The 16,188-nt window shown below is 34.5% G+C and overlaps 1 protein-coding gene across 10 annotated transcripts in view; it reads left to right on the top strand.

The window, feature by feature from the left end:
* The window catches only part of LOC122401934 (protein cycle), a 113,606-nt gene extending 98,131 nt beyond the window's left edge, over window positions 1–15,475 (top strand). For 4 of the 10 annotated variants that reach the window (XM_043404380.1, XM_043404383.1, XM_043404384.1 and 1 more), the window contains 8 exons: window positions 1,515–1,697; window positions 4,898–5,138; window positions 5,559–5,697; window positions 8,610–8,728; window positions 8,805–8,887; window positions 9,731–9,894; window positions 12,497–12,644; window positions 13,202–15,473. In XM_043404380.1, coding sequence (XP_043260315.1) covers window positions 1,515–1,697; window positions 4,898–5,138; window positions 5,559–5,697; window positions 8,610–8,728; window positions 8,805–8,887; window positions 9,731–9,894; window positions 12,497–12,644; window positions 13,202–13,386 — 1,262 coding nt within the window. In that variant the 3' untranslated portion in view covers window positions 13,387–15,473. Of the gene's footprint in view, window positions 1–1,514; window positions 1,698–4,897; window positions 5,139–5,558; window positions 5,698–8,609; window positions 8,729–8,804; window positions 8,888–9,730; window positions 9,895–12,496; window positions 12,683–12,962 lie in introns of all 10 variants that reach the window. The other 6 variants (XR_006259480.1, XM_043404377.1, XM_043404376.1 and 3 more) reach the window with 6 other exon arrangements.
* The last annotated feature ends 713 nt before the right edge of the window (window positions 15,476–16,188 follow it).

The following is a 16,188-nucleotide window of genomic DNA, read 5'->3' as shown; positions in this document are numbered from 1 at the left end:
ATACATCTTCACGGTAATAGATCGTGGAAGTTTATCCAATGAAAATGATTCCAAATATGACCCTATCCAGATTCCGTTAATTCTGTGCAAAACGAGATGTAATTGCAACGGAATCAACCCCACTGTTTATATTCCTTCAGTTCGAGTGATGGTTAATTGCTCGACAATTGTGGAATAAAAAAAACCTATTTAAAAAGCCCAGTCGAGTAAAATCTGTTCCCTTAACAATGTGTCGCCCAAGCCTCTCCATTTTAAATCTGGCGGTCTCGATTTAATTGCGAAAAGAGAGACAGTACTATACTTGCAGAATTCTGCGTGTTCTAATAAGGACGTGTTTAGACTCGATTTTATCGGCAAAATCATGCAAATAATGTCATAAAGGTATAGAAAATTTTAAGGTTCAGAATTCGTTGCTGACCATTTATCTGTAACCAAACGTAATCATTGGGATCATTTAATTTTATCGCAGCGCACAACTGATGTATTTTAACGTTAATTAAATTCCCCAAACTATTTTCAAAGTTGATAACTTTTTTTAAAATCTCTATATCGATAATAATTTACATCGATAAACGGAAACGTAAGAGTGTTAATTAGGTATATGTCTAAGGACCGAACGAAACCGTAATCATTGTTGCGTCACGCGATTAGGGGGAAAGTCATAGAATATAGAGAACCGATCGTCGCATCATAATGCATCAAGATTAATTACATAACGGCGATGCTCGCTGAATATTACGGAAAATTATGAATATGGCTCGGCTATAGAAGAGATTGTATATGCTACCACTACGCCCACAGTTATTGATACGTCGCGTCAGCAAGACGCGATTACTTTCCTTTTGCTGCGTTTAGATTGCAGACGTTCAAACGCTTACAAAGCTCTCGCGATCGCGAATATGGCATTTTATAAATTATACACAATTAAAAGTCAGACCGTGATGCAATTTGAAAGGGAATTACTCTATGTAAACAACGCGTCGAAAATGCATCAGCTTGCGAGAAAATTGATTTTAACAAATAAACGTCAACTTAACACTTTATGAATATTATTATAAGGAATTATAAATGTAACCTCAACAAACGTGATAAGTTGAATGTATGGTGAAACGGTGGCTGATACAGTAGGTCACGCACACGTGACAGTGGCCAAAGTCTGCTAGCTCGCAAAGTCACGCACACGTGACAGCGGCCGTCAAAGTGTTAACAGAACAATTAATACTTCAAACAAACTCGAGTGTCGAGTGTAAACGGTCCCATTAACGGGCTCTTTAGATTCTTTAAATTAAGCTCGGTGCGTATTTGGTTTTCATCCGAATTAAAGAAATTATATTTACTTTCGCCTGAGAATGCTGCGTGTAAAACAATATTCGTAATTAAAGTTTTCAGTGATATAACATGGCAATATTGAAGATGGCTGTTACAAGTCCACTAAATAATTTATGTCTGTAGAATTTCAGTGTTTTTGTCAAACGGAAAGGAATATATTGATTTTTTGTTTCATATTCCTGCAGCAATGCTACCGGTGAAGACGGACGTGCCACAGGGTGTGTCGAGACTCTGCCCAGGGGTACGGAGGTCTTTTTTTTGTAGAATGAAACGAAAAGTGGAGAGTGTTCGTTGTAGCAAATTGCAAGTAAAAGAGGAAGCTGACACGACCAGCGGCTGCCATCGACGAAAAAAGCAGCAAAACGTCGGTAAGTTATTTCGTTAGTAATTTTATCAAGTTGGTAATTGTACGATGTTGATGGAGCGTATTGAACAGAATACAGATTCAATTCTCAATTTGTGTAAATTTACAATTAAAAAGAAAATTGATATTGCTGATGAATTAATAAAAAATAATATATTATAACAGAACTGTTAATATTCATTTTTATAAAAAATATACAATAATTAACTTCTTCTGTAAGAAAAAAACATAAAAATTTCAACACTGAATTCATCTTTATTAGTTGTTTCACTTGTCAAACAACTCTAAAGCTATTCTATTTTATATATCGTTAGATGAAAGGTACATCTGTATTTATGCATTTTAGAAAGTGTATTTGAATTTATATTATAAAGGGAATTTTAAAAAAGAATGTACCTGTACAAAACAACATTAAACACCATAAAGGACAAGAAGCAGTTCGTAGGATATTCATTTCATAGGAATTAAACTTCTGACGCCATTTCTTATGGATTAGAATATAATTTTCAATTGCAGTCGTGTAAACCACTTTGGTAAAATTTTTATAACAAATTTATAACGCTACAAGGGAGTATCGAATATGCTTCGATAAAGGATTTATATAGTATCGCTAGCTCCTTTTCGTCATTCCTGAGATATCTCGATAGGAATATTTGCCGCATGACTCGTCAAAGGTGAAAAGTGGACATCATTTCGTTGATCGGTGAAAGGATCGTCTTACATGTCTTCTCTTTTACATTCCTATCTTCGCATTTCTATTTCCAATCGTGCATTTCTTTCCTCTTCTCGAAATCACAATGATAACTACCGAAAATTGTATATTTTTTATATCCAAGTAAAACAAAAAGGAACATTTTACGGATTTATCTCCTCTTTTTCTCGCGAAAACGAGCACAAACGAATCTGGATTGAGTATTGAGTTCCTGTTTTATTGTTTTCTATGAGAAGAATCGACATTACGGAATTAATTTTATTTTTGACCGAACAGCCGTTTTCGCAAAGTGAAAATTACAAACAAATTCTTATTATGCAATTCACAGGACAAAGGTTCATGGTCAAATATCTTGAAAAAATATTGCCTAATTATTTAAAAATACATACCTCTATAGTCATATTATACAGGGAGTTCGGCCAACCCTGGGAAAAATTTTAATGGGAAATTCTAGAGACCAAAATAAGACAAAAAATCAAGAATATTAATTTCTTGGCTAAGGCTTTGTTAAAAAGTTATTAAAAATTAAGTTGAAAGATTTCATATCGTTCTGGAAAAATTATTTTCGCTCGCGGGGGTCAGTTACGATCATTTTTGGTCAATAGACATACCTTCGAAATCCTAACCATTTTCGAGAAAAAAATTCCTTATCGAAAATTTTATTTCAGGCCAGAAATGTCACTCCAAACTTTCTTGCGTATCTTTAAAACGTCATAACTTCTGAACGGATTGGAGGATTTTAATGTTTCAAACGGCTAACAACGTGTATTTTGGTGTAAAATATGTACAAATTCTAACAATATTGAAAAAGTTGTTCCTTGACTCCGTAAAGTGAGAAAACCCCCATGAAAATGGTACAGTTTTCAAGCAGCTATAACTCCTACAATAGTGAATATATTTCAATGAAACTTTTTTCTGGAGTAGAGTTCACGGGTACCTACAAAAAAGTATTAGGAAGCTTTTCTATACGGCGCCAAACAAAATTACTAAAAATCAAAAACGAATTTTTAAGGAAAATCGACAGGATAGTGCCTTTTTTCGACGAAAAAAAAATTTCAAATTATTCTGAAAAATTATTTTTGATTGCGGGTCTCAATTACAATCATTTTTGGTGAATATACATACCCCTGAAATCCTACCCACTTTCAAGAAAAAAATTCGAATAGGTACTGAAATTTTTAGACGAAATTAAAAAATTTCAAATCATACTAAAAAAATTATATTTACTTACAGGCGTCAATTACAAGTATTTTTGGTGAATATACATACCCCCGAAATCATAACCATTTTCAAGAAAAAAATTCGAATAGGTACTAAAATTTTTAGACGAAATTAAAAAATTTCAAATCATACTAAAAAAATTATATTTACTTACAGGGGTCAATTACAAGCATTTTTCGTGAATATACATACCTCCGAAATCCTACCCACTTTCTAGAAAAAAATTCAGTGCGGGTGGAACTTTAAATGTTAATAACTTTTTAACGAAGCCTCCATCAACAAATTAGTATTCTTGATTTTCGTCCTATTTTAGCTTGTAGTAAATGATTGCTGTACAACAACATGTATCTATTTTTCTATTTTATCGATGAGGCACAAACAATCTTTGAAGAAATATTATCTCTTTCTTGTTAAGGTTATAATTATTTATGTGCGTTTAGACTATGTATGTTGGTTTCATTTTTCTTGCACTTTTATGATTATTATTTATGGAATAAAATTTGTAGAAGTTGTATTGGAATATTATTGTAAAAAATATACTGGTCAGACAAAATTTTGAAATTTATGTTACTGGATAATCAGGAAAGGAAACTAAATATCCTAAATGAAATACTGTATATGCCATATATTAACATTGTTTTTATAACACTATTGTTGAAATATGAGTACTTTTGGTGAATAATAGTACTTATAAGAAAAGAGTCAAACGAGCCACAAAGTATAATTGATTTTTAATTACAAGTCTTTTACTCTAAATTTGTAAAATAAAAATTTATTTATAATTGTTACACTGCGAACACGACTGTTCAGCCTAAAAGAAGGTTTAATAAAAAGAGAAACTCAACTAGATTGATAGTTTCAGAGACAGAAATTCATTTGCGTAGCCTTATCTTGTATTTTTTAAACGAATTTAAACCAAAAAAATGATGGCGTAGACTCCTCGTAATTTTACATATACTACATGTCTAATTTCGTCAAAATCCCTGACGTCGAATTCAGAAACCGATCTATCAGCTCCTGGAATAACAAAACAAAAAGAATCTTTTTGCCACCTCAGTAAGTTTTAAGAAAATAGCTTATAATGCTATGGTCTTATGTATATTTCGTTTGCATAAGTTCATGAAGAAGGAGTTTAAAGAAAACTCGAACCGATCGAAAAAGATTGCGAAACCTATGCACTGGTTCCTTTCGTTTGTAAAAATTGAAGCGAATGAAATAGATTCGTACCTTGCTGTATAATAATACATGAATTTCAACGCGTATTTTCGCAGATTGGAAGTATTGTGTAATCCAGTGCACTGGTTACCTGAAATCTTGGGCACCAGCGAAAATCGACCTCGAGGAACAAGAAGGTGATGGGGATGGGGATGCTTGCAATTTATCCTGTTTGGTAGCAGTAGGTCGGTTGCAGTCCACGATACCTACATCCTTGCCTAAGAAGCCACGATTGAGGCCTATAAAATTTGTTTCGCGACACGCGATGGATGGAAAATTCCTTTTCGTTGACCAAAGGTTAATATTGTGACATCAACTTCAACGCGGTTCCAAATAATTGGAGGATAAACTGATCAATTGACTTTCTCGTTCAAAACATCTAATATTTTAACAGCTGAAATTGTATAAATTATTCCAAATAGTACTATAATAGTTCTTTCGCGTCTCGTGGCAATTTCGGTCTCTTGATTTGTTCAGTAACATTACGCTTGAATAAAATTTAGAAGTCTAATTTTAATAAACTGTTAGTAACACTTTGAGAATAATCCAATAAAATATCGTATTTGTTTGAAACTAATGCTCTATAATGTGTTCTGTCTCTAGTTATTGATAATCATAATATATTCTAAATATCAAGGAATAAAAACTTTCTCATGAATGTACTCTCTTAGCGTAGGCGATAGTAATAATGGATTTAACGTTAACAAATATTTTCAGGGCTACCTTAGTGTTAGGTTTTCTACCGCAAGAGCTCCTCGGTACGAGCATGTATGAGTATTATCATCACGATGACATTCCTTATCTCGCGGAATCTCACAAAGCTGCTCTTCAAGCCTCCGAATGCGTCACCACGCAGGTAATTCACGACACGAAACTATCTTTTATATCGAATACTTTGACTATAGATGTGCAGTTCTTCTGCACAGTGAGCGGGTTTATGATACGGATGTGACTTCTCCGCTATTTTTGAGGATTAGGCCTGAGATGGTTGTGACGGGAATTTAAGGAGACCGTGAAAACAACAGTTTCTAGCTAAACTTGTCTTTATTTCAACGAATCCTCTAACAGGACTAACTTACAAACTAACCAAACCACACACTCACCCTACGCGACACTCGACCCAATTGTCCAAACATCCTCTCGACGCTATCAAACATACCTTAGAATTAAACTAAACACATGGCGGAGGCCTTCAAGACATTTTTACTTGATAAATTAGGATACGGTCATTAAGGAACCTCCAAACTCCACACGGGACTTGGAATCCTTGGAGCTCTTCCTTGCCTCAATAGCGATTGACGTATCGTAAACCCGTGTTGGCGCACAGCTGCAGACCACCGGGGTCTCGCGGTCTTTGGGCATTTCTCAAAAAGTTAATAACAATGCAGCTTTCTCGCTCACTCCTGCATGGTCTACCTGGACACTGGACGGCAGGGTGGGTGGGAATGTTGCATATTGTTAGGAACCGCCCTGCCAAGGTGACGACGATGAGGATTGGCTTGACCAATCCTCCCTCAGGTAGGCAATGTTCGTCGTTGTCACCTTGGCAGGGGAAACCGAGGTTTCCCTATGAGAAAAATCCGGACGGAGAGGCAGATTAATTTCGACAGAGTAACATCTTCGATAGTTAGTCTCCGCAAGAAGTCATTTCTGCGTATCAGAAGCAACAACTTGTGGGGGTCAAGGTACATGTTAAGAGCACAGAGTGGCTGTGCAATACGCGACGACCACGAGCAACATTTGTAAACGAATATTTGTTCGTGGCCAAAACAATAACCATAAAAAGAAAAGAACCGAGCTAAGGGTGCTAATTTCTGTAAATCGCCATTGCTGTGATTAGACCAATACGTATGTATGTATTTAACCCGTCGAGTCGATACGTATTTGTCACTCGAACTAAAACAAAATAATTTCATTATAGAATTCTATTTTTCCCATTAATAAATATGTATTTAGGTTGTGTAATAAGTCCGTTCGCGTTTCTTTGTAACAATATCAAATACTGTAAATTTTTTATAAAACTATTTTGATCAATGGTTTACGCGCCATTTTATGTTACGATCTTCTGCCATCTTTTAGATAATTTATATATGTCTTTATAATAAAATTCATCGCTTTATTTATTTAAAAATCCAAATACGTCTGTATTTAATTTTTCGGTGTTTTCGAACGACTTTTCACTAAAAGAATTTTTCAATACAAATATCAATGTAGTAATTTTTGTCTTATCATTAAATATATATGGAGTTGTAAATTATCGTAACGGAAAACAACTCCTTTTTTAACAAATATTTCGTACCGTTAAATCTTCCAAAAAAGATTTGTTTCTTGCATGCTTCATTATGCTCTACACAAAGTTTTATTTAAATACAAATTTCTTGATTGGAGTACTTTTCGTGTAAAGAATTTCTTCCGCTGAAATACCGGTGGTAATTTTTTGGTCTTCCTCCAACTTTTAATAATATACTTTTCAATGTTTGTTTCTTATTTTTTGCACTGTCGATCGACTAATGCTATGGTTTTCTGCGACTTGACACGTTGATAAATCGTCATTCAAAAGAGATATGATTTTTTTTAAACAATTTGGAGAAATTGGATACATGTTTATTCTTACTTTACTTGCGTATTTTTCTGTTCGATTGATTGTGAGCAATTGAGTGTAAAATAGCATATTGTAATCATTTGAATCTGCTAGATGCAAACACATTACTAAGACATTCCATGTAAACATTGTTTTCACGAACTGGTGCAAAATCGAGTCAATTTATTCTTTTTTTCGTTGCCAAACGAGAAGACATTAATTACAGAAAAAGTTTCTTATGTTACCATTAACTGTAATAAAGATAACTATAATGTTTGTTTTTTAATATTCCCCTATATTCTTAGCAGTACGTAATGATCTATACAAAACTTGTGATTATTGGTTAAGCTATGCTCCTTACTGTATATGATTTATACTGCCAATATTTTTTCCCTTCTACATATATTTCACAATACGTTTCCACATTAATTATACCAAAGATGTCAATTAATATGATACTTTATTTTAGTTTGACATAATAAGAACTGATTTTTTTAATGTGTCAACTTACTTTTCGAGGGGACTGTGTTACACAACCAAACATTTTATGGGTTTCTAATTTAAATAGTACATACCAACAACTGTCTATCCGACATTATGATATTGCAAAATGGAGTCCCTCAAGGTTCGATAATAAGTATAACACTATTCCTAGTATCCATAAATGCTGTTTTTTCCGTAACAAATTTACCAGTCCAAACATATCTTTTCGTAGATGACATAACGATAATATATGTATAAAGGAAAATATGAAAATACCACAGAACAACTACTCCAAAACGCACTAGACAACCTACAGAATTGGACAGTAAAAACTTTGTTTAATTCCAAAATGACACTTTGTGATCATGGTCCTAGCAAAAATGTCTTCATAAAAAAATAAAGTGTATAGTTGTACCAAGTTTATTCGCAGAGTAATGGTAACCTTGTAAAATAAAATATACATATATGTATGTTACTTGGGTAAATGCAATAACGTAATATAAGTTAAGCTAAATTACATACGTGAAAGTTTTTCAGTAAACATTTACAGGATTTTCTATATGTCAAAAAAATAGAAAAAAGAATGCGCTAGTTAAAAAATTCAGTCCCTGTAATAATCTCAATTTTTACTTAACGATCAAAATTATAGAAAATTAGAACAATTGTTATGCAGCTGTTTTAACGAGATCGATGAATTTGTTTAGATATACAGGTTTAGAACAAAGGATGCGAGCTTTGTGAATCTCCAATCCGAATGGAAATCTTTCAGAAATCCGTGGACCAAAGATATCGAGTACCTAATAGCTAAGAATTCTGTTACTTCGTAAGTATCAACAGTATTTTGTACGATGATCCAATAACGTGGAATGTGAATAATGAAAGAAACTGATCGTGTGCAGCTGCGACTTCCGAACGACTACAAGTAGCGGAAATAGATCTGAGGATTCCAGTGTTCAGGGCAACTACGACTATTTCACGCAAAGTAAGAGTACACTATGTTCAACATATTTTCCAATAAAAGTTACTAAACATTAACACTAGATTTACGGGCATTGTATCGCACGTATATTTATTGATACCTTCCATGTTGACGAATACCTTACAATACGATTTTTTTTTTTTAATTAGAATATGTATTCATGCCATTGCATAAATCAAATTCAACATAAGTTGTTAAAAAATAATATTTACGCGTTCTGCAATTTTAAATGTGGAATCAAACATCCGTCAAATTGACGGCTTCCGTAAATCTAGTGTTCAGATATTTCGATCCTAAATACAGTGATTTCTATTCGTGTATGGAAAGCTCTTATCGAGAAGAATCGAACGATAGTTAACAACATAATCGGTGGGGATATCTTTAAAAATTCTAAAATTATAGGACTGCTCTGAGATTTACGAAATACGCTAAATTAATATTGCTCATCCTCTTTGGATCCTTCTCCTCAGCGCTTTATATAGATTTTAATGGCATAAAAAAATGCCTGCTAGTATACAAGACAATGATAATTTTTTGATTATACCGATGATAAATGCAAATTTACACTAGAAAATGGAGCCTCTTGTGAGTTACTTTCACGAATTGATAATAGCTTTCTCAAAACTTACAAAAATATTTATTGACCAAAGTGCTTGTGTAAGAAATATGTATTTTGACACTTTTATACAAGTTTTTTGAACTGGTCCAACGCGAATCTTCGATTAAAAATTTCTCAAACAATTTTCAATTTTTAATGTACTGGTGTAACTTCTCATATTTTTATAGTCAATAACTGTTTGCATTAAAAGATAATTATCTCGTAATTGTTTGTAATCTTGCCCGTAGGTAACGGCGGATTAGAAAGATTGATCTCAAGCCACGTAGAGGTAAGTAAAATAGGACGACAAATAGCGGAAGAGGTTCTCGACCTTCAAAGACGCGGCGAGGATTCTTCTTCCGGTAGCAGTCCCGCGCCAGGCCCGGAACCTGCTGCTTTGTTAAATACTGAGGTAGATACCACGCGAAGCAGTTCCAACTTACCTGTATTTTGAAACATTCAATTAAACAAAGAAACGCAAAACGGCTGTTTCGTTTTCGTTGGTATCTCTTGATCCACCTTTTACGTTAATCTTTTGCGATCTAACAACGGGCATGACGTGACATCATTATTCTGCAGTAAAAGTTCTTCACACCTCGATCACCTACTATTCAGAATTTATGTACAAACAATTTGATCCTTTTAGCAGTCAACATGGTTTCTATACTAAAATCTATTTTCTCTCATATGACGACGTCTCCAAGAGATAGGCGAATAAAGTTTCTTCCACTTACAGAGAATCGATCAGAAAATAAGCATTAGTGTATCAGGTTGTACCCACTTCCGGATCAATTGTCGAGTCAGTTTCTGAGGGCGCTCTGACAAACATCCTTAAAAGTAAACAAAATTATGTTAGCTGCATTTACACTTTACCTAGAATTTGTAGAATAACGTTATTATTTTCAATAATTGATTACACATCAGCATTAAAAGATCAATTCATCGTTCCAAACTTGAGTTTTAAGTTTCATAATTATCTATCTACATTTTTGATTGATCATATTCTGATCATTGATATCCTGATATTCTGATTATTGATTATATATTGACCGTTAGACAAACATATTTAATTAAATATTTTTATGAAAACAGATTTGTGACATAGCGATGTAACGTTGGCGAAGAAAGAAAATTTACAGAATCATAGTGGAAAAAAGATCACAGGTCCAATAGGTTCGAATTTCTAACATTTGTATAAGTTTTCTCTTTATACTTTTCTCAACAAAGAGTATATTTCTGAACAGGGCTCCCACATAAGATCGAAATGTGGAAAATTTCTTTAAAAAGTTTAGAAACCATCGGTGATTAAAGTTAGACATCATCATAATATACAGGGTGCTCGGCCAGCCTTGGACAAAATTTTAATGGGAGATTCTAGAGGCCAAAATAAGACGAAAATCAAGAATACTAATTTTTTGATGGAGGTTTCGTTAAAAAGTTATTATCATTTAAAGTTCCACCCGCACTGAATTTTTTTCTAGAAAGTGGATAGGATTTCAGGGGTATGTATATTCACCAAAAATGCTTGTAATTGACCCCTGTAAGTAAATATAATTTTTTTAGTATGATTTGAAATTTTTTAATTTCGTCTAAAAATTTTAGTACCTATTCGAATTTTTTTCTTGAAAGTGGGTAGGATTTCGAGGGTATGTATATTCACCAAAAATGCTTGTAATTGACCCCTGTAAGTAAATATAATTTTTTTAGTATGATTTGAAATTTTTTAATTTCGTCTAAAAATTTTAGTACCTATTCGAATTTTTTTCTTGAAAATGGGTAGGATTTCAGGGGTACGTCTAATGACAATAAATTATTGTAATTAACCCTCGCAACGGAAAATAATTTTTTCAGAATGATTTGAAATTTTTTTTTCATCGAAAAAAGGCACTAACCTGTCGATTTTCCTTAAAAATTCGTTTTTGATTTTTAGTAATTTTGTTTGGCGCCGTATAGAAAAGTTTCCTAATACTTTTTTTGTAGGTACCCGTGAACTCTACCCCAGAAAAAAGTTTCATTGAAATATATTCACTATTGTAGGAGTTATAGCTGCTTGAAAATTGTACCATTTTCATGGGGGTTTTCTCACTTTACGGAGTCAAGGAACAACTTTATCAATATTGTTAGAATTTGTACATATTTTACACCAAAATACACGTTGTTTACCGTTTGAAACATTAAAATCCTCCAATCCGTTCAGAAGTTATGACGTTTTAAAGATACGCAAGAAAGTTTGGAGTGACATTTCTGGCCTGAAATTATATGTTCGGTCAGGAATTTTTTTCTCGAAAATGGTTAGGATTTCGGGGGTATGTATATTCACGAAAAATGCTTGTAATTGACCCCTGTAAGTAAATATAATTTTTTTAGTATGATTTGAAATTTTTTAATTTCGTCTAAAAATTTTAGTACCTATGCGAATTTTTTTCTTGAAAGTGGGTAGGATTTCAGGGGTATGTACATTTACAAAAAATGATTGTAATTGAGACCCGCAATCAAAAATAATTTTTCAGAATAATTTGAAATTTTTTAATAACTTTTTAATGAAGCCTCTGTCAAGAAATTGATATTCTTGATTTTCGTCTTATTTTGGCCTTCAGGATCTCCCATTAAAATTTTTCCGAGGGGTGGCCGAACACCCTGCATGTAATATTGTAAACAATTGGCAGGATTTAAGTTACTGACATAGAAAAACACGTTAATCAACGATAAAAAAATGAATTTTGTTCGTTTTATTTGAGAATTGTAAACACGTTGTGTAATTACTTCTTTTCATATTCGTGTTTTGTATCGATGGAAGGGAAGTGGAAGTCTAAATTAGAAATGTAGAACAGCGTCTACTGTTAAAAAACCTAAATCCTGAAAGCTCGATGATCTCGGTGAGAAGTAAGGGATACTAAGTGGCAGACCGACCGCAAAGGGTTAAATTAGGAAATTAGAAACTTGATATTTCCTCGAGATTTTACTATAATATCGCTCGTGTTGCAAAGTTTTGCAAAAAACTTCGTTTTTGTAAGTCTCAGATTACCACGACCGCATCGCCGGAAAGAGTGCAGGACGTGTCGCAACCGACGAGAGGCAGCAGCAACGGTAGCAGTAACCCCACACCAACGTACAACCACATTGCAAACAACTTGCAGCTGAACAGCATCGCGAACGACCAAGGTCATAGCTATTACTGTCTCTAAGGAGTCGTTTTCTTGGTGTGTAGTGTGATTGCCGGATTTACCAAAAAAAAAAAAAAAACAGAATTAGGTCGCTCAGAGAAAACAGAACCAAAGAAAGCACGATCGTCTCCGCGCACGCTGTTCTTCTCTGAGCGAGACAGGGCGAAGGACGTTCGTTTTGAATATAGAAAAAATAAATAAATAAACAAAAAAAAAAAACGTTCAGCAAATACAAAATTTAATTGACGTTTTTATTAAATATCGAAGAATAGAAAAGACGTGGATTGCGTTTAACGGTATATTTATTCCTCCGCAGTTTGCTATTTATTATCGAACTTTGATCTCCTCGCAGAAGAAAGAAACTGATACAAGATATTTTCAATGATGAACAGCGGTAGTTTGAATGATCTATGAAAGGTTCGAACATCCAGCAATCAAGCCCGTAATACGATTTTCATTTGATTGAGCACTATCGTTTAAAATAACGTTGATAACCGTGCCACGCGAAGACGTTGATGACAGTTGCCCATAACATAACAATGCCCCTCCTTGTAGGAACGTCACCAGACGAAGACATGATGGACATGATCGGTGGTACGACGATAAACGAATCACCAAACCCGGTGCCATCTGATGGCAACGACGAAGCAGCAATGGCCGTGATAATGAGCCTCCTAGAGGCCGACGCAGGCCTAGGTGGCCCAGTGGACTTTTCCGGTTTACCATGGCCACTTCCATAGTACATTTTAATCTCGATGTGAACAGTGAACTTCAGTGCCTGGAGTGTAACTCACGTTGACCATCCTAGCAGCTAGAACTGTGTACATAGTATCAAGTGAGGACCAAGTTGATATTTTCTTCCGTTGTGTTTGAGTACGAGATCGATGTATTACTCGTGTTTCCGCTTTCTGGAAACTGGCATCGGAACATTTTCATGAGTTTCTTTTTTCCTCTTTTTTTTTTTTTTTTTCTAAATAATTTAAAAACGTGTTTGGTGCTGAGACGGTGCTATTTAGAGTATGCGAAATTTGTCAAGCGTTTTACTTTATAGACATATCATTTCTGTGATCCACAAACAGGAAGCGTACACGAACAGTTTATTTAAATTAATTTTAAGCGAACATTTCACTTCGTTTTGTATGAGAATAAGACATGGAAACCGGTCCAGAGTTCGTGGCTATAATCTTCAAGCAATCGTCGCATCGTAAACGTTTCAACGGAGATGATTCGTTGATGAACTTAACTGTCCTCGTAAAATAAAACATATTTTTTTAATGTCACGTACAAGATGATTAAAAGGCTTTTCAGTAAACTATAATTGATGGTATGCTGTTTAAAATTTTTTTTATACGAACAGGTGTAGCCTAAATACTTTGATAAATTTACTTTTATCGTAATTCTAGTTGACCTTGTTAATTAAAACCATTGTTTAGACCCACGCCGCGATAACATCGCTCCTACCTCAAGTTTTGCATTTCATTGTAATGTATCTATCAACTCTCGCCTACTTTCATTTTTAATAGAGAATAAATATGCTGGTCCGAGTAGTGACGCATGTCACATAATTGTCTCAGAAACCGTAAGTATTAAGCAAAAATTGTCGAAAGTTGCCCGGTCCAGAAACGATTGCGGTAAACGCCAAATGTCTAGGTCGCTCATGGCCATTGAACAATAAACATCATTATACAAGATGACTTTAGAAACTTGGAGTAGCTCTTTTCTAAACAAAGCAGATACGTACAGTGTGTTTGTTTCTATGGATAATACGAGAGTTAACCGGTACACAACATATAAATGTAATGGCTAATGTAAAGGAAGGAATAAAGTGTTTAAACATTCATGATGGGACGTTTGAATGTAAAAGGAAAAGTTTAATTTAAGAAACAAATGCAAGTACATATTGCAAATGATTTATAATATGAAAAATGATTCTTTTCTGTACCTCCGTTCAGAAATGAGCTATAACTTGTTCCAGGTTTTAGAATCACCCTGTACAGTGCCTATATCTTCTCTGTCGCTTCATTTCTCGTTTCACAATATGCGAAGAAGCCCAGAGATACCATCACAAGTGGAGATGATTTTCGATATCACTCACGGTCAGGAAAGTGACCTTGACCAGTCAAAGCATTCGGCGCTAATCTTAACCCTGACATTAGCGATTTTTTTTTTGTAGGTTTAAGGGCACATGAAACATGTTTTCGTTTTGTTCACAATGTAATAGTTTACGTCTAATTTTCATTCAGTATGTATAACAGATATGTTCAAGATCAGCTCCGTGAGCCAAATCGGTTCTTCCATTTTATATACGATACAGCGTGACGTATACGATCGAATAAAATGTGATTCCTCGTTCAAGGAAAGGTCAAAATTGTGGAATAAATTGTTCTTATTTCAAATTTTTCTATCGAGAAAATTTACTCCAAAAATTATTACATCTGGTCTGTAAAGATAATTTACCTGATTGTTATATGTTGTAATAACGCAGTTACCTTGTTTACGAGCAAAGTTTTGAAATCACTTTGTCAAATTTCACCAATGCACATTAATTGGAAAAATAATATAACAATCTGCCAGTGCATAGAGTGTAGCTGGTTTATAGTACCACAGACGAGGTATACGAGTAGATTTTACACCTTATGGAAATTCGTCGCCCAATCTGATTGCTATACCAACCTGAGAATACAGAGGTGATATTAGCCTCCTGTTCTCACAAATGGCGGTCAGTTGAGAAACTATTGGTCTGGGTTAGGTCTGGGTACGGTGTAAGGAAAGTACCATAATGAAAGAAGAATTTCGAAAATTTTTTTTAGCTGAAATACATGTTTTAAGATCCCCTCATATTGTGACTATTAAAATGTTACAAGCTCGATCGGTGGTTTAGATATGGTTGGGAGAGAGAAATGAGTTCCGGTCGAACCAGAGGCTCTATATCCTGGGAGCCAAGGGATTGGAGTTATAAGGAAAATGTATGGTTTCATGGATGAACCAGGGGCTCTATACCCTCGGAGCCGCTAGGAGTGGACGAACCAGGGACTTTATATCCTGGAAGTCACGTAGGTTTTTAGGATGTTTTTAGGATCTTGCTCTGCCGTAATGGTACACCTCGAGCGGTAAAGGTGTATCGGGTTCGTGAGATACCTCTAGTCTTATTGTTAATAGGGTTGTTGAAGTTTGTAGGTTTTTGGTTAAAATTAAAATCACAGTACGAATAACAAACACTATATATAATTAATAATCCATACACAACTAGATTCAGTTAATTTATAGGTACTAGTTATCCAGCGTATTTCATAGTTATAATAACCCTGTGTCGACGATCACTCACTCTCTCTCTCTCTGTGTTACACGCTAGTTTGGTCAGAACTGAACTCGCGGTCCCCGCGCAGAGGGGAAGGAGAGCTCTCCGCTAAAGGGGGAAACGAAGTACCGACCTCTTTCGGTCTTTAATTAATAGTTCTCAGAGGCAGATAAGTAAGGTCTCTAACAAGGGTTCAGGGTTGCATTAAGTGAATAATGCAAGTGAGGATAACTACTTGAGTATA

The sequence above is a fragment of the Colletes gigas genome, unplaced genomic scaffold (genome assembly GCF_013123115.1).
Source record: "Colletes gigas isolate AHSC1104 unplaced genomic scaffold, ASM1312311v1 Colletes_gigas_Sc00030, whole genome shotgun sequence".
NCBI lineage: Eukaryota > Metazoa > Arthropoda > Insecta > Hymenoptera > Colletidae > Colletes > Colletes gigas.
The sequence above is the reverse complement of the archived record's forward strand: the minus strand, read 5'-3'. Positions and strand labels throughout refer to the sequence as shown.